Below are 27,740 nucleotides of genomic sequence, written 5' to 3'. Positions count from 1 at the left end.
GTTTGACGAAGACACACAGACCATCATAGATCGAAACATCTTAAAGCATTTGTTCAACGCTAATCTCCTCCATCGCAATAGGTGGGCATGGCCTCGCACCCTTCTCACTGGCCAATTATGGGCGAGCTGCGTTTCTTCAACTCCACACCGCCGGTGCGTCATCCTTTTACAACCGCCAAACGGGCCGAGCGTAGCGGCGCGTGAACGGGATCTCAGCGGACCGAAAGTAATACAGCGAAGAGAGGAAGACCTGCTCAGGCGATTAAGAGTAAAACACTAAGCTTTTAAACTAAGACGAACCTGGACTGGATTTGAGCCACGCAGTTGTCTCCATACACAGGCTAATAATGAACGCATGACTGTGCATACTCCACTCAGACTCAAGAATTTCTAATGAAGGGACGTCGCTCTCCTCACTGGTCATGGCATAATGATTCATCGAGGACTTCTCCACCCTTGACCTTCTTAATAGAAAGTAACGATGCAACTTTTCAGAGCGCTTAGGATAAATCACAGCCTGGTCGCATCCTAGATATCATCTGTTGCTGCAGTCGGTTTAATTAAAAGCCCGAGCAGATTACAAAGCTCTTCAAATCACTGAGTGCATTTAATCTGGACAGACTGTAGTGGTGAATGTGCTTGGTGGATTCCCTGAACAGTTCATATATTGTCATTTTAGCAGGAGAAATGGAATGTCTTGTATTGTCTAATCGAAGATCGTTTCTACGTGTCGGTTTCTGAGAGCTGTCAATTCGAGATGCCGTGTTTCTTCGCTTGCCGGTTCACTGTCCTCCCACTGAAGTAGACATTTCGGCTCGGGTGACGGATAGTGTGGACGCCGCGGAGTCACGCTTCCATCGAATTTAGTACTGTGGACGATGATGGTGGAGGACGAGGAGCTGGATACGCGTGCACTTGACCTGGATGCGGACTTAGAGCCGCGCAGCCGGCCGCGCTCGTGCACCTGGCCGCCGCCGTGTCCCGAGGACTTCCCCACGGCAGCGGAGCTCAGCGGAGCTCCTTGTCCACTGTTAAAGACGGAAGCCGAGATCGGCCCGCCGTGCAGATCAGGGCGGAAGAGTGTGAACCCCGCCGAGGTGAAGCGCGAAGCCGGAGCCGCGCCGTTGCCATGTCTAAGCGGCACTGCACTCGATGTCGCCGGGCAGCTGCGCAAAGCCAAGTCCTCACGACGCAACGCGTGGGGGAACCTGTCATACGCGGACCTGATCACCCGCGCCATTGAGAGCACGCCCGAGAAAAGGCTCACCCTGTCGCAGATATACGATTGGATGGTGCGATACGTACCTTATTTCAAAGATAAAGGAGACAGCAACAGCTCGGCTGGATGGAAGGTAAGACGCACGTGCACGCGTACGCAGAATTACTAGGCTGCAACCACCATAGGGACAGGGTTTTATGACATAGGTAAAAAAAAATATATTCTTTCATTCTAACTTTCTTGCTTGCATCTGTATTGCATTTACTTTAGTCTTGGTCTATTAAGAGAGTTCGTTCTTATACACTACTCTATCATCAGGCATGAAGAACACTGGAAGTTTGGCTGTTGCTTGTTCTTCTTAAGCATGCTCAAGAAGTCAAAATATTTTGTAAAGAACTAAATCAAAAGGTGTCATTAGTGCTTGGGACACCTGCGGTAGTATACTCACTGTATTGTGTAGTATCATTACCAGTCATTTCTATATTAACTCATCACACTGCCCTACCTAAACACATTTGAGTAATTATTGAATAAATTCCAGATTCAATGTGTGGCATCAGACCACTTTTAGAAAACGCTTTCTGTTTATAAAGCACATCTTCTCAATATAAAATTACAATATAAAATTAAATGTAATCTTTTTTTTTTTTGTTAATTAGCTTCAGAGGTCCAGCTCTACACTGGACTAATTATTATTAGAATTACTATTATCTTAATTACAAGATATCAAATGGAATGAAGTTACATTATATCATATATTAACACATTTCACTTTCCACAGCCAACTATAGTCCGTAATTTACTAAGCAGCATACTAAGAATGATACAAGCCATCAAACAACAATAACAAAAATAATCAAATTCCACATTTGCGGTGTGCACAGTGAAACATCCCTTCACACTCTCTTTGAGTAGTTTAATTACACCATCATCTAGTTGCTGAGCTTGTCTGCAACTTCTTTTGGATTCATTCAAATAGATTTGCTATAATAAGCTTGTTGTTTGTAATCCCATTCTTTGATTTTTTTTTATCATATATATTATTCTGTACTTCTGGGCATCACTAAATTCATGTTTCTTTGCCAGTTTGTATGGAACAGGTCTTAATGTAGATTTGATTAAGGAAGTTAAGTGACAAACGAGCCTTGGGACATTCCACAGAACACTTGACTACTTCAGATACTTAGGCCACACTCATGCACTCTATCCCTAAGGTGGTCCAGGATTGCTCATGTAGGTTCCATCTATATTGCAGCTTAGTCATTCTGACAATGTTCTCTCTGTTCACCATTCATTAAGAACACTGCTGATAATACAAAACATTTGGTGTAAAATACAAAGACATGATTTTACCTGGGTGCTACTTTCCAATAAGCATGCTATCTGTTCCATTACTTCAGTTGAAACGGTGAGACCAGACTTACATTTAGCCTATTTACTCACTGTCAGCAGTGATAGGTTGACTGTTTTGAAAATGTCCACTGATGGGAGACAAATGCACACTGAAGACCCAGCCATGACCACAGCTCTGTGGCTCACCGCTCTGTGGGCTGTGGGAAGAAAAAAGAACTGAGTATAAATCCAAACCCTATAAGTGCTCAATAGACTCGTAGTTTCTCTTTGCTTAGGCACCTGGGCCTGATGCAAGGTTATCTATAAACAATATGTGCTGAGGTGTGTCTATAGGTGTCTGAGCTCCATTATCCCTTCCCTGTGACAGGACACTGTGCTAGTCAACCACAGAGTGGACTCCATATCTTTAGCACTACTGTCCCAGTGCAGGCTTGCATAAGGGTAAATTAAGGGGTTTACCACAAGCACTGTTAGTCTACTACTGCAGCAGTTTTTAGAACTTGTCCAGACATAGCCTGAGCCCAGGTAATGAAGGTGATTAGGCATGCTTTTAATAGCACACTTGTGCTCAGTTATAGACGTGACCCTGTTTCAGATAAAAACAATATAAATATATATATATTTTTTTAAATATACCATAAACACAGCCATATAGGCTGCATTGAGTAGGGACCTGCTGACTAAAACATTCGTATTTTGTCATGTGTACTGGTGATTTATCAGTGACAATCTGAAATTACTCCCTGAACTCTTTCTTTTGCAGCTTATGCATGATTAGCACTTGAGAGGGAGTGGAACATATTTAGTATAAGAAGAAAACTTCAAAAATGTCTTTAAAAGCAGCATATAAGTATAATAAGACATTCTGAGGAACAGGAAGTCTAATAAGGTTCTGTATCACTTTATTTGATATTGTGGAATCTGCAGAGTGCTTCTGTGCAAAATAACACGAAAAACAACAGTGTTAAATAATTTAAGTATGCAGCTTGACCTTTGTCCCTGCGCTCTGGTTTAGGAGGTCAGGTGTATTTTTCTGTATAAGTACTGGTAATCAAAATTCATTAGATTTGCATGTTTTCTGTTTGTTTTACCTTTACACAGTTTAAGACATTGCAAACCTACACATTAGCAAAGCTCTCTCAACACACCAAAGTGGCTCTCTGAGAATTCCTGAGATTTGATCTAAAAACCTTTGGATCACTGGTACAGAACCATAACCACTGAGCCAATACTATTCTGTTGTTTAGTGTAATTATGTTGACCATGTGTTGGTTGAATCCTACTGACACTGCTGAGGAAGTGGTGTCGTATTCTGTAGACGTGTGTGTAGGGGGATCCTCTGATCAGTGTGACAGCATGCCATCGCTGCGGATTATGTACCGCTCAGATGTTTTTATTTTTGTGTACAAGGGCATGGCTGAAGGAAAGTATTTAAAATAAAGACAGTACATCTTGATTTTTGTGGATATCTGTGAGAATGCAAGTGTCAGATTAGCTTTTCTGCAGTGTACTGTGGTTTCTGTTTTTTGCAAATATTTAAAATTATTGCCTTAAGCACACGCACGTGTGTGTGTGTGTGTGTGTGAGAGAGAGAGAGAGAGAGAGAGAAGAGGGAGAGAGCAAGTGATGGAGTGTATGAGTGTCTGACCGCTGGTGTTCTGGTGCCAGGGGATTGCAAGTCAGGTCAGAGCGTGTGCCAAGCAGTCAGTCAGATGCTCTAATCTGAAGTGACGAGAGCGTTATTTATAACGTGTCTTTAGGTACGAGCACAGGCCAGCAGTGCAAAGGGTCAGCAGCCTGCCATTGCATGCAGACTGTCAAAATGAGAGCAAACCAGTCAGTGGGAAGGGATAGACTGTGAGAAAAGGAGAAGGAAACGCTGAAACACTGAGGGAAATAGGAAGTCTATTCTAAATATTCTAATCATTTTATTATTAAGAAAACAGTGTATATTACTTTGTGATTCTATGATTCTAAATAAAACACGTTTCAGAAAGACATGATCAAAATAAATGTATGGGATCTATATTATTTTTCATTGTTTAGGCAGATCTTGCTTTTGTCATTTTGGTTTACCATTACCCGAAGTCCATGCTTTTATGGTGTAGTATTTACGAGTCATATAAAACACAGTCCTTGTAAATGGACTCTTAGCACTCTGAAGTGGTTACACTGTGTGCGTGAGTGAATCTATAAGCACTGGAGCTCATTCTTAAGGGCAGGAATCAAAGATAAAAGATAGAAAGTAACCTGAGGTCTTATCCATATTTTATTGCTGCTAGTGAGCAAATCTGACAGATGATGAAGAGGAAGCAACACAGTGAAAAACAGAAATATATTTTCTGGTGAGTGCAATTACATTGAGATTATGTCATCTACTGAGGTGACATACCTTGCTCAAAGGGGAACATTGTGGCTGCACTGGACTCATCCAAGCCATGACACATAGCCTTTGGCTTCACATAGCTTCTCACTAGTCTTCAAAGCCACACATGGTGCACAGATTACACAGGATGTTGCAGAGCCAGACCAGAACTCAGACTCAAATCCCTGTTCTCTGTAGTCATAGAATATTTCAGTTACTCATGCATATTTCATCTGTGAGTAATTTGATAGATTAGTGAAGACTACATTAGTCTGCATAAGATGCACCATTTTGTGGTTAGGGTAAATTTTAATTACTTAAAAATTTAAATATAGGTGCAAACACCCATGGTGTGCAGAAAGTGATCCAAGATCAGTATTTCCAGATTGATTGATTAGGATATGCTCTTGCATCCTGAAACAGCTTGATTGCTGCTTTTATTGCTGCTTCTTCCCTTATTTTTTAAATTATTGCTCTGAAGGGTGTGTGCTGTGGGGTTTTGAAGTGCCTCCTCAGATTTGGTGCTTTTTTCTGGCTCTTTGGATTGGACTGATGTACCAGGACTTTATGAACACAAAGTGGACAGAGTAACACATGTCCATGCCAAACTTAGAGTGCAGCCATACTAGTAACTACGAGATGGAAAGCAGGCAGGCAGGCAGAGAGAGCTGCCCTTGGAGTGGGTGCTTAAGTTGGAATGACTGATTTGGCCATAGCTGTCTTTGTTCACTTGCTGTATATGAAGTGTTATAATGTGTGAGGAGAATAAACTGCATTGTGTGCAAATTCCAAGAGACCAACAAACAGAAGAATGTGTGGGCACGTGCCAACCAGATGGTTGTACACAGACCCCTGAGGTACACCGGACCCACAGAGCCATAAGTGTAGGCCTTGACTGCAGCTTGCCTCTTAGCACCTAACATTATTTTCCAAAGCTTTGCCTTTTTCCCTGCTCACATGCAGGAAGGAGTCTGGGAGCAGTCATAGAGAAGAAATTATGTAGTGATTCAGAATAGTTTGGAAAGATCTGTCCAGTTAGCCATCAGTCAGACCTTGGTGATTCCATATGTCTTATAAAAAGGCCACGTGTTCTTCACCTTCTGACATCAGTAAACTTTTAAAAAGGATTCTATGGCCAGGTGCCATTGAGAGGTTAGGAAATGTCTTCAACTGGATAAGAACCAAGAACAAACTGTTCTGCCTATGAAAGTGGATGATTTCAATAAAGGCTTCATTTGCTCCTCAGTATATTTTCATCAGTCTAGGTGTTACTTAAAGTGATTTGAATGCAATATTAGGATTAGAATGAAATATGTATGTAGAAATCTAAAGAAAAGTATTGTGTGTGCCTATGCATAAAATGCAGACAGAACGTATATCTTGTCTCTGACAATTTGACGGTAGTGTCTGAACTATTTTAATGTTTTTGAGGTCCCTATCTCTCTGTGATTTTTTGACCTTTCACTCAGTGGGTCTTGAAGATTTCTTTTGTGTGTGGGCATTCCATGGATCTAAAATACTGTGGATATTGAAGGGTTTGTGTGTGTGTGTGTGTGTGTGTGTGTTGTGCATGTTTGTCAGTCCATCGTGTATGCTGTATTACCTACCTGTGTGCACGCATGTGTGTGTAGGGGGGTGTTTTCGTGCACATTTGTCAGTCCATTGGGTATGTTGTATTACCTACCTCTGTGTGTGTGTGTGTGAGAGAGAGAGAGAGAGAGAGGGAGGGAGGCACTGTGAATGTGTGTGTATGTGTGTGCACTTGCATTCATGTGAATGTCTATGTGTTTGTGAGTTTGCGTGTGTGTGCGCATGTGCGTGTGTGTTGATGGGCTCAGTGGGAGACTGGGTCCTGGGGGAATAACTCTCGTTAATAATTCAGACGAGGCTCATTATCAAGGCAGTGCAGATTTCTCCCTGATTTCACCTTAATTGCAGGCAGCCTGCTCCACTCAGGCAGTCTGTAGTCACGCTGTGCTCTCTCACTTTCTCTCCTTCTCTCTCTCTTGCTCTATCTCGCACTCTCTCTACCTCTTTCTCATTGAACACACTCAAATTTATATACATATATGCAGATTTGGAATGAAAGCCTAAGAGGATAAAATGAACAGTGTTGTCTCTGCCACGTCATTCTACATCATTATACATTATTCTACAGCCATATTAAGATCATAGTCCCTTTAATGCATAATGACCATTATTGTGATGTCATTAGTAATTAACAAATTATCATAAAATAAAATAGCTATGTTTAGTAATTGGTTGTATTTCTAATCAATAACTGCCTAAAGTCTGTGACCTGTGAGGATGACCAGATGCTTAGTATCTTTTCAGGTGATGCTCCTTCAGACCTGGAATGGAGCAATTTTTGGCTTGTTTCTGGGTTTTGTAACTTAAGTCTTGTATGCAGTAAAATACCTAATCGTGTTCAAGACACCCCCCCATAGACACACGCACACACACACACAACGCACACACACCTTCAAAATATTTTTGTTCTAGATCACTGTATAGTAAAATACATACAATACTAAATTCTGAACAGTTAAGGTGCTTTTATACACTTGAGAATTCATCCTGCTGCTGGTGAGACAATTGTCTCACAAGTGGGAATTTTTTTTTTTGTAATAATAGATACCTGTGTCACCAGGTTTTTGAGAAACCTTATTTTGTTTAGCCGTGCTTCTGATATTTCAGCCTCCTGATAATCTGCAGGATTTGGTATTTTGCCGAGAGTAAACAGTGCTACATACAAATCAGCTTCAGAACTTCCGTTTGCTCTCTTGGAAATGAACTAATGATACATTGACACACTGCTTACCAAATAAATGACTGAGCAGCCAATTGTCTAATTAGTAAAAGTCCTATGAAATTAGGTGCTATATACAAAACAGATTACAACATTGTTGACCGGAAAAAAAAACATGCAAATATATTTGAATTAAGGCTTTCTGCAGCTTTAGTCATATAAATCAATTCTGATGTGTTTATGTATATGTGTGTAAGATATATGATTCCTGTATACACATATGTAGAAAAGTGAACCTGCTTTCCTAAAGTGAAGATACTTTGCACTATGGGGAGTATACTGCTTCTGCATATGCTCCTTATCTCATAGCTCAAGCCTGTGTGGTGGCCTGTGAAAACACTTCACATGGAAAATATTGACCTTTTCAATTTAATATGTAGGTTTAAATGAAAGGTTCTCTAAGAGTGAAATTTAAAGTTTGTTTACTGCAGAAATTAGAAGGGGAAAAACCAAAATTTAAATTCATTAAATATCACAAACCTTCATTGATTGTACGTAGAAGCAACTGGCATAATATATGTTCAAGAAACATTATAGAGAAACATAATTAACTGTCCTGGGTATGTGGATATTAGCCAACAAAACATATCATACATGATATGAGGACAGTTAATTCCCTTTACCAACATCCAATATCACAATAAGGTAAATATAAAGTATAAAGTATGTTATATAAAGTACTACTTTGTCTAGTAGTTGTTCTACTAATTCCTATTTGTTTAAATCTGAATATCTGAGACCTGACATGGGCTCAACATATTGAGGTTTACTCTTTCAAAATATATTTAAAGCATTGAGAGTACTAACTCTGTTACAAATTTACTCTTAAAAAAGCTAGCCAACCAATTTATGTTATATTCTAAAACTTCTAATACCATATTTATACAGCAGAAATTTGTAGCTTTTTTTTATTACTTTTGAAGTTATTTTGACTTAATTTCTTACATTAATTCAAAAGCTACATAAAGCAAGGTTTCCCACATTGCCTCACATATGTAACATGTATCTTTCAGTGTAATCACAGCATGTTCCTTCTTACAGATTCTTCTGTCCTCTTACAGAGACAGAATTATGGAATGACTCCCATTTCTTCTTCCCAGACATCCAGAAAATGCTAATCAGCCCAACTACTCATGTAGTTGTGAAATTACATGCTATGTTAATCCACTATATTTATAATCCTCTGCATTCCTGGCTCAAGTCTTGCACAAGATGTAGTGCTGCCATGAGTAAGTGCAAGTGCATCCCAACTTCAGTCACAAGGTTTGAGATTCTAGCAAAGTTCAGATTCCACGCACAACATTACTGAGCTTCTCTGTGCCCATTACTAGCTAGGTTCTAATTATCAGCATGTTAGTACTCCCATGAACTCTCGTGTATCAGGGAAAGAATGTGGAAATCTGAGAAAGTGTGAAATGATCGTAGCAGCTTGACAGCATGCTTTTGGGAGAGTGCTGAGATGTGTGGATTGATTCAGACCCAGCGACATGGCTTTCGCTCGTAGGCTGCTGCTGAGTGCTGATTGATGGCTATTAATGTGTCTTGTGAGGAACCTGAGGTGATTTATGCCTTAGAGAGTGCCATATCTCACGCTGCTCTCCTTTCCAGCTGAAGCATACTGACAGGCTTAGGAAGGCTAGGCACACTCTCCAAGGTGACGTGCAGCTCTCCTATGTTATGTGAAGTTTTGAGACTGGGTTCATATAAATACCTGAACTGAAACTCTGATCTAGGATCAGCTATGACTCAGCTATGTCTGTTCAGGCATCATTCATTATGTGCACAGTAGCTTAACTGGAGCAGAAATAGTGCATCAGTTCAGATCCTGTACTCCAGTTGCAGCAGTGGGAGAGGAATATGAAGTGTGACATCTCAATGCCACCGTCTACAGTAGAGGGCAGGCCAAGGGAGGGCATGCTGGCTGTGGCTAGTATGAGAACTGCTTGCCCTTGTCATCTGCTGACTCTCTTCATGTTGGTCTTTCTCCTGGGCTGAAGATAATAAGTGCATGGAAGGACACAAGAAGTATTAGATAATCCTGGACCTGTTGATTTAAAAACGGGTTCTATAGGCTTGTACAGACGCAGATTTGCATTACTGTGTTAAGTAAGCATATAACTATAAATAGTTGGCTAAGAACACATTTAGAGTAACCAAAATAGAGTGTCTGGTTCAAGTGTCTGGTCCACAAACTTTTCATTTTTCTGTCCAGCCAGTACAAGCATTTGGTAAATATTCAGTTAAGTGTTTTAATGATTACATAAAGGTGGCCATATGTTGATTGCTATCAAAAAAGAATAACACATATCTGTAGCAGGATTTGGTGTCTTCTGTAAAATTGCTTTCGCCCATAAGCATCAAACCCCCCTAAATGTTTTTTTTTCTAAAGTCTGCACTATTCTGTGCAGCAAGCAGTTTGATTTTGTTTTATGGATGTGTAGGAGCAATATTTAGCAGGACTAGTGGGTTGTGGATGTGGCATGTGGTCAGACTTTGGTAAGGGAGTATAGTAGGAGCCAATGTCAGACCTATTATGAGCGGGACAGCTTTTGGCGTAGGAGGTGTAATGCACTGGAAGTGACTCAAGTGTGGTTTCACTGTTTTACAGCATTTGCTTCTTATGGATTTAATGCGGTCACTAGGTAGCAGGATTGTGTTGCTTAGGCAGTAGGTCACTATTTGGCCAGGGTGATTGTGGAGTTATTGGGGGGACGTTGCGGTGAGTCAGATGGCTGAGACGTGGCAGTCCTAGGTGGATTTGTGTGTCAGTGTGGATGAAAGTAGGTCAGGATCAGAGCATATGTTTAATATTCTGACCATGTGAATGCTAACCTCTGAGACGGCAGATAGCCTGTCATGAACCCAGCTGGTTTCTCTATCTCTATTCATCCCTCTGCTCCCGCTCTCCCTCACACTTGTAGTCTCCTGTGTTTTTCCCCCTCACACTTTTCAGTCTCCCAATCTTCATCTTTGTGTTTGTTTCCCCCTCTCGTTTAGCATTCCTCTCACTATTTCTGCGCACTCTAAGAATCTATAAATCCCTGACTCATCCATCTCCTTCATTCCCTCCAGTTCTCACTCTGTTTCTCTCAGTCTCACTCCACTGCCTTCTGTGTCTTCTTACTGTCTGCTGGTTAGTGTGCAACCTCGAGACCCCTGCACCTACTGTGCTACGACTGTCTCGCTATGCCTACACCTCTTTTCATGAGTGACACTTATGGGCAGCTCCTGACAGAGTGCAAAGTCTTCATTGCTCTCTCTCTCTCTCTCCTCTCTCTCTCTCTCTATTTACCCCTGAGACTCACCTCAGTTCATGTCTAGATAGGGTGTGTTGGTGACCTGGTAGAGCACAGTGACAGAGAACTGGCATGTGTTGCAGGCTCAGGGATTCTGGCTGCAGCCTACTACTGTCCTCAGGTTTTTCAGTGATTGAGAAAGGTCAGGGCTGGGGTCGTCTCAACCTCCATTCTGCCAGGATGTGACTGCTGCTTTGGAGCAGGGTTCTAGCCTAGGCTTCCATATTGCTCCCACCACGTTTTTGCCTGCTGAGTGAAAAGAAATAGAAGGAGAGGGATGTGGATAGAGTTGCAGGTGTGGTAGACAGAGGGAAATAGCACACTCTAAATCAAGTGTGTATCCATTAATACACACACACACACACATTGTGGCACATCTACACACTTGCTCCCATCAAGCACTCACTCACTGGCTGAAATGTGCATGGTTTGTTCACCAGACAACAAGATTGCTAAGCTTCTGGTATAAATCAATAATTAGATGGATGCAATAACAGCTCATAAGAGGAAGGCCTCTCGGTTATGGACAAAATGGGTGATTGTCATGAAGCGATGGAGCTGTAAGGAAGAGTGGTATTTTGGGAATGAACAGTCTATTATGTAGGGAAGACCATGGCATTAGAATGGCAGCATGCATTTGTGCAATGTTAATCTATTTTCCCTAAGCAATCAGGTTAGTGAAGTCATTCTGCAATTCTCAAGTGTTTCAAACAAAAAGAATGATGGGGGAAAAAGAGTTCCTAAAATAAAGGCTTGTGAAGTGGTGAGTCTTCAGATAGGAGGACCATTTAATTATGTGCTTGCTTTGTGTGGTTGTGTGAGTGTTTTTTCTTAAGTGTGTATAAAGACGATGAGAAACCATGATGGCATATAATAGGATATGACATGGGATATGGACAGAAGCACAATCATATTGACATGATCTAGGAATAGTGTATATGATTTTGTATAAATATGTGTATGTCTGTGTAAAAAGGTACTTCAGTTGCTTGTCCTCTGGTACCTCCTAGGCCACATGATGCTGTTGGAGTTCAAAGGGATATACATGCATGTTTCTTTTCTAACTTTTCTTCCCTAACATGACCACTCATCCTCAGAGCTCTCTATGTGTTGTACTGCTAACATTAGGCATTGTTTTATGCCTTCTTCTAGTAATGTGTCAGATCTCACACACACATTATGATATTTGGAATAGTCATAGAGGGAAGGTGAGACAAAAGTGGACTTACAGAAGACAAGATGTGTGTTTTGGAATGTCTTTCCAAAGAGAGTCAAGGGGTGTGAGTTAGAAGAGAAAATATGGCAAAGATGAAAAGGCAGAGAAAAGTGCAGTAAAGAGAAGGAGGGAGACAGAGGGAGAAGAGGAGAATCACAGGAAGCTGTGATTTGGTGTAAGCTCAGACCGGTGATATATGACAGGATAAAGGGATGAAGAGAAATGGGTGGTGGAGACAGGCTAGTATAAAGTGAAAGGGGAGGAGAGTGATGATTGCGTGACTGAGAGGAAAGTGCATAGCTCTGTGTGTAATGCTCTCAAGTTGGATATTAAGAGGAGCTTGCCTCCTCTCCAGTCTGTCTCTCTCTCTCTCTCTCTCTCTCTCTGTGTCTCCCCTTTTTCTCTCTCCCTCTACCCCTCTCTGCTCCCTATCCATCTGCACTAATGATCCACACTCTCTGCCACACGGCCAGGCTGAGTGATGCCCACTGACAGTATCACTCAAGCGGAAACATTGCAGTCACTGGCTAGGAAACGTTTCTCTCTCTCTCTCTCTCTCTCTCTCTCTCTCACACACACACACACACACACACACAAAGCAGTGTCAAAATGCAAACATATTGACCAATTCCCCAGATCCTCAATGACAATACTATATTAGGGGCTGTTGCTGCAATACTGTGATACATCAACACATTAGAAAATGTGATTTAATTGTAAGCCAGTGCAAGTCTGTAGAAAGAAACATCGCTGTACCATTTATGTTAAAACAATGTTCACACAATATTCTTTATCACAGATTTTATGTAAAAGTAACTTCAATAACATAATCTGTTATTGTTCAAGCACAAAAATCAGCATTGCTCATTACATAGGAATGATAGAAAATCATGTTGTTCTTATGTACAGTTATAGGAAAACACTTTAATAACATTAAATATTAATTAAACAAAAAAATAACATTAAAATATTAATTTAAAAATAACATTAAAATATTAATTAAAAAATGTAACAATTAATATAAGCTATTGTCACAGACATGGTGTCAGTTTAACAATAGCTATCATTTTGATAAACCTATTAAGTATGTCAACAGTACTCAATCACAAATGCAGAAACTATTCTTATGTAACTTCATACTTGCTACCAAATATTAGTAAATTAAAATCAATTTAAAGACGAGAGAATCAGTAATAAACAGTAAACTAGACTGTAAATTAACATAGACCTAAGATTTGACATCCTCTGCCTGAGCTCTCGCATAAAATGAGACAAGCATTGTCAGATCTTTCACCTCTGAAAAGTGATTCTTAGTTTTCTTATGGCAATGGTTCTCATATCAAAATGCTACACAGTGACTTGACATTGTTTGAGTATACTGTATGTATACTCTAAATTAAATTCAAATAATATAGTAATATAGACAATAAGCCACCTAAAGTTTACAACAGGTAACAAATTTATCCTGTGGATAATACATAAAATGTCACAGCCATGTGAAGGAGCTCTCAATCCAGATAGGTTTAATGTTTTCTTAGTAATTGTAGTTATTTGTAAAAGTCATTTGTAAGTCAACTGTAAATTTGATTATGAAACTTATTAACTCATTCTGTGGTTTACCCAAAATGGAGCAACATTTCTCGAACGTCTCCACATATATAATTGAACACATTTTGGTAATGGCTAATCTTTAATTCAAACTCGATAATGCTGTGAGTGTAGTTAATGATAACAAAATCAAGTGTGTATTTTCTGTAATAGACAGGCTAGGCAAGAAACTTTGAAAAGAAGCGACACACTGTGACAATGAGTCATGACATCATGACCTGACCTCTCAGCCTTAGAAATCAGATAAGCAGTCCATAATAATGTTTAATAATAAAGTCCTTAATAATGATGCACTAATGGTAGCATCATGTCTTAGACATATAATCTTGAGTGGCTGTGGGATGGCTAATTGGTTTATTTATGAACAACACTAAAAGTTGACATTTTGCTATGGAGTCTGCAGGCATACAATTGTCTAGCCTTGTGAAAACAATTTTACAAAATGCACATTAAAATTAATCCTATGATTAAGCTTCTGTTGTAAGTGAGCCTCTATTTTCATTTTTAAGGTGTTCATGTGTTACATTTGGCAGACTCCCTTATCCAAAGCAACTTGCATTTATCACATTTATACAACTAAGGAGTTGAGGCTTAAGGGTCTTGCACAAAGAGCCCCGCAGTGCCAGTTTGGTGATGCTGGGATTTAAACTCAAACCTTGACCTTCTGAATCAGTAGTCTAAGGTCACACAGAAAATATATTAACATCAGGGTTACCTCCACAGAATTTACATGTATCGCTCTGACCCGATTACTTCCAGAGGCATGCCTCATAACATCAGTTCTTATGATGTTATTCATCTTGCTTGTTGATGTACATTTATAACCAAGAGGTGGTAATGGCCTCCACCTGTTCCCTGTCTGTGGCTCAGCAAGACTCTTGGTTCATGCTGAACTGCATGACAGTTGAGGAGATAAGCAGAAGGTTTGAATTTAGGTCGTGGCAACCCTTCTCTCCAAATGTGGACTTGTGTGTGTGCATGGTATGTGTGTGTGTATACATCCCATAACCTTTGGCCCCTGTGTCCTAATCCTGCTTTGGGCTAATTGAGAGACTCAATAAAGATAAAATAACCCATGTTCCCAAGCTTCATGTGCATATTCATAATCCAGAGCTGTCCATCCTTAACACATGTCCCAGCTCTGCTGCTGCCCTTGTCTGCACAGTTAGGACCAGATGTATCAGAGGCCTCCTACGCGTGGCTCAGTTTGCTTCTGGGAAATTGGAAGTATGTCATTCTTCGCTAAGCTTCCTTTAGACTCTCTTTATTGTGCCATCTGTCAAACTGTGTAATGCATGGTGAATGTTATATGCACTATATTGTAACACCACATATTAGGGAAAAATGTAATCACATAGAGCACTATCTTAGACATTAGATCACTTTGAATAATGGTTCAAATTACAAAAGCTATTAATCATATAAAATCAAGTGTTTTTTATATAGCACAATTAAAGACAACAAGCCAAGAGGTACAATAATTGGAGAGGTGTTTTATTGAAACTCTACTGTTTTTGTTGTGCATTTGATCTATAAAAGAACCTTTACTATAGATCCAGCTTTCAGAATCATACTTTGTATAGAAACTTGAAACACCTCATGAACTTCATTTGCAAACTTAGAATTAGTTGTAAGTTTAACATGTGGACTTGAATCATTATCTTTTTATTAATATGATAATCCTCAATAGTACATACATTTGCAAAATACATTTCTGCAAGTTACTGCAATATTCTCTCTTAGACTGTCCATTGTATTTTAAGACTTGACATCATCCATAATGTTTTGCTGGAGGGAGATGTTGATGCTACATTAGTGCAGTAGCACCAAGAAAAATGTCATGAATTGCCTTTAACATGTGCAAATAAATCAGTTTGTCTCACATAGCCGCTCTGTGTAGATCCTCTTCACCTTAAATCATCAATATGAAACATTACCTCACTGGTAATAGTCATCACACACTTCAAGACATTGTATTAATGGCACTGTATAAATTAGAGCAGAAAAAATCTATGGCCTTAAGCCATTTATCCTATCGATGAAGATTGACAGAACACTAGGACTGGATCCTGTGTATCCCAGAGCACTGATTCACATCAATGACACTCTGTGTCCTTGTCTTTCACGAACTATGCCAGGCCTGAGTATTGCAAGTTATTGCATGTGCCTTCTGACCTCTTCATTGATAAAGGTCAGAGACTGTGTTCAGGAAACAGTAGAAAAACTGATGTAAGACCAGATGTCCTTTTGTCCATGCCACAAAATAACCATTTAGAACTAATTCAGGAACATGAATACAGTGTGCAGGTTTGTGATGGAGGCAGGAGAAGGAGGGTTGGGGGATAAGTGGTTACCGTGCATACACTGACAGGACTAAAGACTGTCCTTATTAAGTTTTCAAGAGACTGTAAAAGGTCGGAGCATGCCCCAACATCCATATCCCACCCTCTGAAAGCACCGCCCAAAACTCCTTTACCTCTCCATCAGGCACTCCTGTGGGGCCATTAGCCATTCACGTTCCCTCTCATTAGAGCAAGAGTTTTACTTAAGCCATTGGACTCAGCAGTCTGCGGCCGCAGCACACATTAATATTTTAGTAGCTCCTGTTGAGGAGCTGAGAGCCAGTTGCCCCTTTTGGAGTATAGAGCATCTACTCACTCACTCTCTTTCTCTCTCTCTCACTATTGTTCCTTTCCCATCTTCCATCTCTGTCCTCAATATCATACAGGCCCCTTTTTACTGGTCCCACACTCTTTTGCCCCTCTTCCTTTTCTCATTCTCTGCCTAAATCCACTCCTACCAAAAGAGTCTAACTCGAAGTACCTTAATGGAGCTTTTTTGTGTCTATGGCTAAAGAGGGGTATCTCTTCATTACCCCACTTTTTGTCTTTAAAGAGATGGAGAATAATTGCTTTTTCCTTCCTCCGCCCTATCTATCCACTTTTATATCTTTCTCTCAGACTCCACAAACTCTCAAACCAGCTGGTTGTAATCTGAAATTTGATCTAATCACTGTGATTTAACAGCCTGCCTGTCATTATAATCACAGGCTGATTAGGTCATACCTATTGAGTGTTTGAGAATATGAGATTTATCAATGAGACCAAAATATCAAAATGACATGGGCATTCAAATAGAAGAGCAGAGTCAATTGATCACACTAGGCTAATTTTAGTGTCATTCTGATTTTTAGTGATTTACTGATTTTTTTACATTAGTCTGATAAAAAGGGAGTTGTGTCTTGTACAAGATTTTTGACAAGACACAACAAAAAAAACAACTTTCCCATTTTTTCATTTGGAGAAACATTTATTAGTATTTTAATTTAGAATTGTTTTTGGCCAAGTATGTCTTATTACACCAAGACTATGACTCCGGTTCTCAGTATCCATCTCAATATGACATCCATACATATAGCACACTATAAATTGAAGATGTAAAAAGTTAACAAAATGGCAACAGTAAATTGGTAGACGTGAGGTGTCTCCTTTTAATATCATATATGCCAGAACGGATTTCCTTTAAAATGTAATGAATAATTTATGTATAAATGTAAGTTATTGCACAGAACAGGAAGAACAAGAAGGTGCTTCAGTTGTGTTGGTGATCAAATGGTTCTTTACTGGAGTTTAAAAATGTTTTCTAAAGCCCACATTCATTCATGAGTGTGAACAGCCACTGAAAAGAAACTCTTCTTCTGTCTGGTTATTTTAACACTCAGTGTTTTATAATGTCCGCCATAAGGAAGTTAGGATCATTTTTAGCCATATATTAGTTATTATAATGCCATTGTCATGGATCACTTAGAGAAGTCCTGTTTCAAGAGGAATAGAAATGGAAAATGTTTCAAGTATTGCTCAGAGACAGTCTCTCAGTTTTAAGCCATATGTTTCTGGAAAAGAAACAGATTATTCGGGGCATTATTACAGTGTCTGAATTTAAAGCCAGTAATTCATATTGACGGGAGGGTTCCATATTTATCAGTTAGTATTTGTTTTTTGTTTTTTTGCTTAATCATTTAATAAAATGTTTTACCAATGTAACCTAAAGATTTGTTTGCTGCTAAATGTGGCTAAATTATTAATAAGAGTTATTTTTGCTCAGATATGGCCTTGAATGCTAATATATACTGTATTTTTGTTGTAGATGGTGAATTCATTATGTAGTTGGAGATTCACTATACCTTTCATTACCCTCCTTGTCCTTTACTTGAGTAAACTCCCCTGATCTGCCTCCCTTCCCCCAAATTCCCCCATGTCACTCCCTTGGGGAGGGATAGTTGGCTGGGAGAGAACTGGCTGCTATGGCAACAAGAGCCCTCCCTTTCCCATGGGTCTCCTTAGCAACTGGTCGCTTGGTACTTCTGTTTTAAGAGTGCCCCGTGTGCCAGGCTTGTGTGTGCATGTATATGTTGAGTGTGTTGCAAGAGGTTGCTGCTCACCAATGCATGACATGGTCATCAGTTGCTTGTGTGAACATGCCTGTATGCTGCTCCTTAAGCTCTTAGGCTTATTTTATTTCTAAGAAGGTGATTTTGAAAGCAGCCAAGGCTGCCTGCCCAAGTCATCAGAATGAATTGCATGCACATATTCATAAGGGGTTGAGTTCATCTAGCTACCTGAGTCTTTGACTATAGATTGAAGGTGCATGAGTGTGTGTGTGTGTGTAAGTGTAGGGGGTCCAAGTGTCTGATTGCAACAGCGTATTCCCAAGCTCTGTAACTGAAACAATTAAATCAGTGATTGTATAAATTTTGCATGCTGAACACATGTCTTGCAAATGAGTTTCCTGCTCTGGTGAAATTAAATTAAACCCAGAGAATGATCTGTATTAAAGTCTGATCAGAGGTGTGTGCTGACCTTTAGAATGTGGGAAATGAAATTCTTATGACTATGAATGAGATTATGATGAGAGAGAAGAAAAAAGGCTGCCTGCATTTGTCCTATTGTTGCTTGTCCATTTTTTTGTGTATGGCAGATGAAGGTTGTAATATAATCAAATCCTTGCACACTGCCTGTGGGCTATTAAACAGACCAACCTTACACACACACACACACACACACAGAGCTGTGCACTGATGCTTACTTACAGCCTTTCCTTGTAAAATCCTGCAGTTAAAACCTGTTCAAAAATGTGCACGACTTAACAAGGTATATGGCAAGCACTGTGGAAAATGTGAGTCGAGTTCACAAAGAAGGTGTGTGGGCGTGTGTATGTGTGTGTGCACATGGTTGGAGCAATCAAGAGCTCCCACAGGTGTACCACTCCTGCACCTGTTGTGTGAATACTCCCTGGGGGGTGGAGGGAAGGTCTGGCGTGATCTGGCAGACCAGTCCTGGAAAAGCTGCCCTCATGCTGCGCTCGTGACGCACTCCCAGCTGCTTTAGACTGGGCTGGAAGATGCGTGGATCCTAGGTTGCTCCTTGGCCTGTTCTACAGATAAAGCATGGCTACTCTTGTGCTGGGTGGGGGATTTTCCGATTCCCTGTCCAGCTCTCAGATGCTCTGCTAAGCTGGCACTGCTATTTTTATCCACTCAGCCCACGCAGGCCTGTATCCACACCCAGCCACCCGCCATCCACCCAGCCTGCAGGAAACACAGCCTGGGCACTGCAATTATCACACAGTCAGGCAGGAATCACCCACCAACCCCATTACCCTCGCAGCAGAATGGCTGTCAGTTTCTGGCCACAGAGCTGGCAGACGTGTCCATTTCCATGTTCGTTTCTGAGTTTTTTGGGGTTATTGCGTTATTTCCAGATGATGTGCTTGTATGTACATTTATTTGAGAGACAATACATTTCATGTTCTCCTATCCATATTTTAATGCATAGTAAACTGTAAATCATTTTTGACAGATTAGCTACACTATTTAATCTCTTGGTGATCCATGTTTTACATGGATCCATGTTTTACATCGTCTGTGTATATTGTTTTGTAGTTTGGAGAGTAGGATAAAATTCTTTTTCTGTTACTGTGCTAAGTGCATGAGCTAAAGTCTGGAATTTTTTTTGCTCCTTGTCAGAATCCCCCTCCCTGTGAGAAATGTGTGAACACATTTACCCCCCAGTTTCCATTAAACTGTGTGCCTCTGCATTCTTTATTTTCCTTCAAAGGGACAAGCCCAGCCGTGACATCAATCACAGGATGTGAATATTTATCCACTGCTAATTTCCATCAATAGCCTAGAGACGGGCTTTGCTGACAAAACTCATTCCTGTGCCGAACAAAACCTCTTGCATCAAGTTGCCCCCCCCAACCCTCGTCTTTGCTGTTAAAAGAAAACATTTCACAGTAAATGCAGTTAATACTACCCTCACCCCCACAACACAACACACACACACACACATACACACACACACACTTGGTGCTTATCAAACTAATGGGGTGTATAGAGAGACAGTATGCAATGGCTGCTGACATATGAAATGGATTAATAATGACTGGTTGAAGATTTCTGGTCTTTTTCTGGCAGATGCTGCTCTGTGTGTTATGGTATAGCATCTTTCTTTTGTGTGGTAATATTATCTGAACAGGGTAAGTTGTTTCTTTCCTTTGTTACATGCTTCTGCCTCAATCTCATCAAGCTGTTCTTTTAGTTGTGATTATACACCCAGCAAGTTGGGCCTAAATAGTTTGACCTGTTTCATGGGCCCACTTGAGTTAACAGTGGGAGGTAGCAGATTGAAGCGGGAGGGAGAGGTATTTGTGGAAAGGAACTCCATTGTGTTACTTAGATGGTTCTCACAGTGGGCCCCAAGCTGTACCCTCAAATTCCCACCCCGTCCCCCACACAGCTGCCCTCTATGCCAGTCTGAAGGGGCCGAGTGCCCGCCTAGAAGCAATGGCATAGGGGCAGATGGCACACAGCCAAGCTTGTGAACTAGGCTCTGTCACAGATCTCACGCAAAGCTTCATGTTGTCTGATAGAGTAGAATTGAGCATCACTAGAATTTGGCTATGAGTGAATACAAGCAAGGAGAGTGGTGACTGGATTTCCTCTCAAACCACAATCCTTATTCTTATGGCATGGATTTCACTGCTCTGCATTGTTTAAACATTTTTACTAGTTCACCCTTGGCAGCTCATGATGAAACCCTTGAGTATCTGGATAAGGTGTGTTAGGGAAAATAGTGTAGGACAGTGGGCCTCCTTCAGGACAGCCATAGAAACTTCTTCCATCTTGTTGTCATGGTGTTTCCTGTTGATTATTTTGTGTTGACCCTGAGCTCTCAAAAACTGGAGTTCTTTGTCAAATTGGTTGAATCATTTCTCAATGTTGATGTTCCCATTCTGAATATTAGATTGAAACTGGGTAGGAGTGTAGCATTTAGCAGGAATCGATTTGAATAGGGCTACATAATGGGTGAAAAGAAGGACAAGAGGAAGACAGGCAGAGATTAATTCTCTGTTCTGATAATGGGTACAAAGCAGGGCTTCTTGAAACAGGAAGTCTGGACCTTTGGCTCTAAACATATGCATGCTCTTGGAAAAGCCCATTTAGTGCCAAGGCCACCTGTGCTTTGGAAAAAAGTGCAAACTTGTCAGACTGGGAGGTTAGTAGTTCTTAAGCTCTTAATCTTAGGACAAAGAAGGCTTGGGTGAGGAGGTATGGAGGTAGAAGCTGCATCACTAATAGAACTATCAGGATTGTAGTCCCTAATGAGAACTGAGTTCAGACACTTTTAGAAAGGGGCAACTGGGATGTTGAACTCCTTTTTCAATTGATCAAGAGCTGTCCTCAAGTCTCTTTGTTTCCTGATTTTGTTGTCAGGCACTGGTGTATGCAGAATGGTGTGTGTATGTCTGCATGCAGTTAATTAACAGTGCCTGAAAGTGTTTGATTGGTGGGAAAGGAGGTGTAGGTTCTGATTTTACGGCCCTTGACATAGGCTCTGAGCTCTTTTCTAATAGTAGTAGGCAGCATCACAGCTACTTAGCTTACACCTGCTCCCTAGGGATGTAAATGCAGTATGTGCACCTGCACCTTTGTAAAGAGTGATATCATGTTTCATATATATATATATATATATATATATATATATATATATATATATATATATATATATATACACGTATATATATATATACGTATATATATATATATATATAGTATATAAATATTTTATTACATTTATTAAATTAAATATAATATATTAAACAATTAAGTAGCATTCAAGAACTTGATTATTTAATTTCTACAATATAATCAAAACCAAATGAGTTTATCACTAGATCACCACATTATAGTTTCTTCTCTGCAATAGTCACAAAAGCAGCAGGGCATGCACTATTTTCATCCCTGCCCTAACAGTGGGATCCACCTATTTGGGAGTGCCCATGAGTCAACTAGGATTAGACTATGATTGTCTGGGATTATGTGGAATGGAGCAGGGATTAGTACTGATTGCCAGTTTCTGGGGAGTGAGAGGACTGGGACAGGACCCAAACAGCCCCTGACTCATCTTCTGAATCAGGCCCTTTCAGAACTGCACACAGAAAGAAGGTAGCAAAATAAATAAAAAGATTTTAGAGCAAGCATGATAGATAGGTATCCTACTCAACAAAAGGAGCACAAATGTTTCAGTACATGAGGCACAACAGAGAATATAATAATAATAATAATAATAATAATAATAATAATAATAATAATAATAATAATCACCATCATCATTCTAGATGGACTTTGGATGAGAAAAAAGAACAGACAATTATTTTGAGGTCAGATCTGTCAAAGTCAACAAATTTTAATTTATAGTATTTGATAATTACAGACTTGGTATTAGCATACAAAGACTTGGACTTTAAACTGCAGTGACACAGTAATGACATATTTTTACTTTCTTGGTGATGTTCTGAGCATACCCAGCAAGTCCTACCACTGGCCTGGTGGCTTGATGAAAGGCTGTGGGGAGCTCAGCTGCAGCTTCAAAAAGCAACTCTTTCCTCCTCCCTCCTCATAAGCAAACCCCACAAACAGATTCATGCTTTATTTTGTGCTCACGTTTACCCTGTTGCCATGGTTACCCTCCTCAGTTGGAGGTGCTACCTTGAGGAGTGATTCTTCGATCACCTGACAGGAGATTTTTTTTTCTTTTCATTTAACAACACCTTTGGTTGTAAATACATATATTATCATGTATATACACCATAAGATTAAAAAATAACATAAAATATGGAAACATATTCTATAATGTCTAAAATATACAGACATGTTCTAAATGATTTTAATGTCATCACTCATTCACTTTCTGAGAAGAAGACATTTAATGAGTTCTGAAACTATTATTGTTACCTCATGTCTCAAGACATTGTGGCAAATCATTAGCAATTGATTATTATTTTATTTTTAAGAAAAACAAATAACCAATGGAAGATGCTCCACTAGTTTTATATGGTTATTTCTGTCAGATTTGTGCGATAAATGCATCATAAAAATAAGGAATATTGACGATGTATCTTTTACAAGACACACCAAAAGGATGGTTCATATGGATTGTTGTATGTATATATCTAACAAATCGAAATATCATACATTTTTTCTTTTAATTCTTTCAATATATGCAAGCAAATAAGTCTTAATAAATGTACTGCAGTAATTTTCTAAGATATAATAGAGCAGTGATTTACTTGTGCATCTTACAGCTAACAATTTGAGGATTAACTAAAGTCTAAGAATACAGACCAGAGACTTGAATGAAACTTCACTTGGGAAAGTGACTTGTCTACTCATTTATTTCTTTGATTTGGCTTTGGATTAAGAATGAATAAAACAGAATGTTGTCACTTGATTGACTACTATGTGAGGGAGCAAGGAGCCTCTCTATAGGTTAGAGGAGAGAGAGGGTGAAATGCTGAAAAGCAGATTGAACACATTGTGGGAGGCTGATTTGTCTGACTTTATTATTTGCATTCACCACTAGCTAAACTCAACATATTTCCTTTCTCAGACTGGGAGAGGAGGCTGGCGATGGGCCAGACTGGCACAGGCTTCAAACACAACCCAAGCCAACACACTGAACCTTTGGATTAGCTGACATCCACACCAGTCTGAGGGAGGAATCCCCTAGTCACAGATAAAACAGAGTCAATGAACAGAATATATGTCAGCCAGTCATCAATATCTGCACTCAAATGAAACTAAGCAATGAACCCTTTGCAGACTGCTTCTATGAAAGCAATTGAAAATTCATATTTTTTTCTTTAAGTTGTTAATAGTCTATCCTTTCTTTTTTGTCTTTTCAAATACAGAACTCCATACGCCACAATCTGTCACTTCATACCCGCTTCATCCGGGTGCAGAATGAAGGCACAGGGAAGAGCTCCTGGTGGATGCTGAACCCAGAAGGGAGTAAAGCTGGGAAAGCTCCCCGGCGACGGGCCGTCTCCATGGACAGCAGCTCCAAGTACCTGAAGTGCAAAGGCCGTGTAAACCGCAAGAAGGTGGTAAGCAGAGCAGTGGTTGGTACAGTGGGGCAGGGATTTCATGGCTCCCCAGAGCAGACTAGTCCAACAGGGAAACCTGTCACAGGAGCAACAGGTGTTGGGGAGGAGTTTGAGGCATGGACTGATCTCCACTCTCGGACTAGCTCTGCAGCCTCCACACTAAGTCTGTCGCCCATTATGGCAGGGGAGGAGTTAGAAAACCCAGAGGAGGGTAGGTTGTCCTGCTCCACTTCCCCACACATCTACCCCAGTCCCTCCAGCACTCGCTCGCCTGTGGCACATTGCCCACCTGTTGAACTCCCACAGCTCGCGGACCTCACCGGAGCCATCAGCTTAGAAGAAGGTTATCACCACCAACAGCCCCCATGCCACAAGCGCCCTCCGTACCACTACAGCAGTGGGTCAAAAGTTCAGGGCTCCTACAGTAGCCCAGCCTATGGACAAGCTGGCATGAGCATGCTGTGCCACCAAACGCCATTGCAGACCATCCAGGAAAATAAGGCCTCAAGCTTTTCTGGCAACATGCAGACTTACTCAGGCACAAACACCCTGCAGAGTCTACTTACTGGAGGCTCACAGTACTGTGCTAAGGACATTATGCTTGGCCAGGAACATGAGCCCATGATAGTTCCTTCCAGCAGCAGAGTGGGTAACTGTCATAGCCATAACTCTGGGCACACCCGCAATGGCACACATGATCATAACCCTGCTCATAGCCACAACAGCACCCACAGTCTCAACCAATCACACAGCCACAGCTCTGGTTCAAGCATAGCCAATAACCCCACTCATAGCCACAGTATGAATCACAGCATGAGTCACAGCCTGGGCCAGAACCATCAGCCTCAAAGCCATGCTGTCCATGCTCAACCCATCAGTGGCCACATGCAGTCATACAGCCATAAAACTCCATATCTGTACAGTCCTCCAGCCCACGCACACCTTCCTGCCTCAACCACACTGCCACCAAACCCTGCTGGCATGCAGGGCATCTCTCAGGACTCTTGTCACCTAGCCACTGCACCACACCCTCACCCCCGGTACAGCGCCACATACCCAGGCCCACACCAGCAGGCAATGGCTGATGGACCATACCATCAAGCTCAGGGAATGGGGGGAGGAGGCAGTGGTTACCAAGGGTACCACCACCCCCATCACGGCTACCCTCATGAGCGGCTACCAGCAGACCTAGATCTGGACATTTTCCATGGCAGCCTGGACTGTGATGTCGAGTCTGTTCTCCTCCATGACATGATGGACTCAGCAGAGGAGATGGACTTTAATTTTGACTGCTCTCTGGCACAAGGGATGGGTGTTGGGATGGGCATGGGCATGAGCATGGGGCTCACAGGCCCACAACAGAGCCACAGTAACCAGAGTTGGGTGCCTGGCTAAGATACCATGCTTTCCTACGGACATTATAAGAGATCAAACTACCTTTAGGCCTGCTTAGAGCGGGACGCACCGCTTCCTTTCCAGGGAGATGCACTGTGCGTGACAAAAATCAAGATGAAAAAAAAAAACATAGTTTCAGTTTCTAAGTTTTGTCTTACTCAGCCTGCTCATCTCTGTGTTTTTTTTTTCTGAAATTTCCCTCTGTTAGACCCTTTCTGCTTGTTGTTAACCCTTTGCTCTTGCCGAATGAACCGTGATGACAATCTCAACTGTGTTACCCAACATTGCCTTCTTCTGCAGTCAAATCTAAATGCTTGAGCACTTTAACTGCGTAAAACAAATCCATTTCTTACTCTCACAATAGTGAGTTGGCCCCTGGATTGCAGGAGCTGCAGCTGGCTTTTTTCATACCCTTATGGGGCCAGTATGCAGAAAAATTAAACAGAATTACATTAAAAAGAAAAATCCTAAATTTTCAGCAGGGTAGCAATTCTGACAGTTACATTTCTGAACAACCTTATTGACATTACTTCTTTTGGAATAAAAACAAGCAGGCAGCAATTCCTGTTTTCTCCCCCTCTTTCTCCCACTAATTCTCTCAGTGAGAGATTATGTTAGAACTCACTCACCTTCTTTTCTCACTGATAGGTTCAGCTCCCCTGCCAGCCCAGACTGGCCCATCATCCTTCATTGGCCCATTAACGGCTTGATTGAAATTCAGCGTCTTGTTTTTAATCTCCAAAGTGATGCTGCAGTGATGCATCATTATTGCAGATTGAATACACCCCCCTCCCATCACTAGACCTCTCTTCCCTCTCTCACATATGTTGAGTGATGGGCATGATTAACACAGTCATCCAGCACACAGCGAGTCAGTAGAACTGTCTGTCCAGAGTAGGACACACACTCACACAGAAAATTATTTGTAATAGAAAGAGCAAGGCATTAGTTTCTTATTATTTTCATTTATTAAATTGTTAGAATCCCATTATGGCAGTTTGGTCTCTCTTGTGCGTGGCGAAAATGGGAAGTGTTGTATTGTAACTCCATGTGATGTTTAATTTTGAGGTGCTATGAGATAGACATACATTAAATTTTCTAGCATTATTTTGATTTTCTATGTCAGTAATCAAAGATGAAAAAGACAAAAAAGAAATAAATCAGGTAAACTTCAACATAGCCTAGGATTCTGCCTTATTTTATGTGTAAAAAATGGAAATGGAAAAAATTAAAATGGAAAAGGGCTTGCAGTGATTTGTGGCAGTGGATACGTCAGTGAAAGGACCATTCTTTCTATAATGACTCCTCTTTTCCTCTCTCCTGTGTGTGTGTGTGTGTGTGAGTGTGTGTGTGTGTGTGTGTGATCTCTATAGCTACAGTCCCATGCTCCTTCTAAACTTGCTCCTTTCCTCCTTAAGCACGGCTGTGCTCCATAAAGCAGCCGGGAGGGAAATGGGGCGCGTCATTATGGCAAAAGGTCAAGGATAACTTACTCCATCAACCCTTGCACTCAAATAAAGCTACTCAGCTGGCACGGTTTTGTGACGCTAATCCATGACCCAGTGGGATATCCTCAGTACAATTTTTGTTGTCATTATTTAATGTTTGCCCCAGTCCTCTGATATGTCAGACTACACACTGCTTTCTCTGCTTTGCCTATTAACCATAATCTTGTGCAAGCTGTCACTGCAGTACCAGCCACCTTGACTCATCAGACATGCTTAAAAGAAGCCGTGTTAATGCAGATATCAGAATAGTAAGCTCTAATATTAAATATTTAATATATAACAGCAGTCTTATAATGTTATTGTATGGAAGTGAGGACTAACCACTTGTGTCTCCTTCCTTCATTTTGTGTGTTTAAGGGATTGCTCTTTCTTTTACTGTTACATGACCTTTTATTTTGTAAAAAAAATATATATATTGAGAATATTGTATTATAAGTTTTTAAGATGAAAAAGGATATCTCTTTCATTGTTTCTTTTTTAAGAGAATGTATCTCATCATTTGGTGACTGACAAATAAATGAAATC

General features: G+C 40.7%; 1 protein-coding gene across 1 annotated transcript; it reads left to right on the top strand.

Moving 5' to 3' along the window:
• The first annotated feature begins 6 nt into the window (after positions 1 to 6).
• Positions 7 to 27,740, top strand: foxo6a (forkhead box O6 a). Its single transcript, XM_058406662.1, has 2 exons — positions 7 to 1,352; positions 24,118 to 27,740. The coding sequence occupies exons 1-2, from the start codon at positions 879 to 881 to the stop codon at positions 25,705 to 25,707; spliced, it is 2,064 nt and encodes a 687-aa protein (XP_058262645.1). The 5' UTR covers positions 7 to 878; the 3' UTR covers positions 25,708 to 27,740.

The sequence above is a fragment of the Hemibagrus wyckioides genome, linkage group LG01 (genome assembly GCF_019097595.1).
Source record: "Hemibagrus wyckioides isolate EC202008001 linkage group LG01, SWU_Hwy_1.0, whole genome shotgun sequence".
Classification (NCBI taxonomy): Eukaryota; Metazoa; Chordata; class Actinopteri; order Siluriformes; family Bagridae; genus Hemibagrus; species Hemibagrus wyckioides.
This window is presented reverse-complemented; position numbering and strand designations above follow the sequence as displayed.

Excerpts from the sequence above, each read along its gene's own strand:
- foxo6a (XM_058406662.1), top strand. The coding sequence starts at position 879 with ATGATGGTGGAGGACGAGGAGCTGGATACGCGTGCACTTGACCTGGAT. Across the intron at positions 1,353-24,117 it reads ACAGCTCGGCTGGATGGAAG|AACTCCATACGCCACAATCT; the intron begins GTAAGACGCACG and ends TTTCAAATACAG.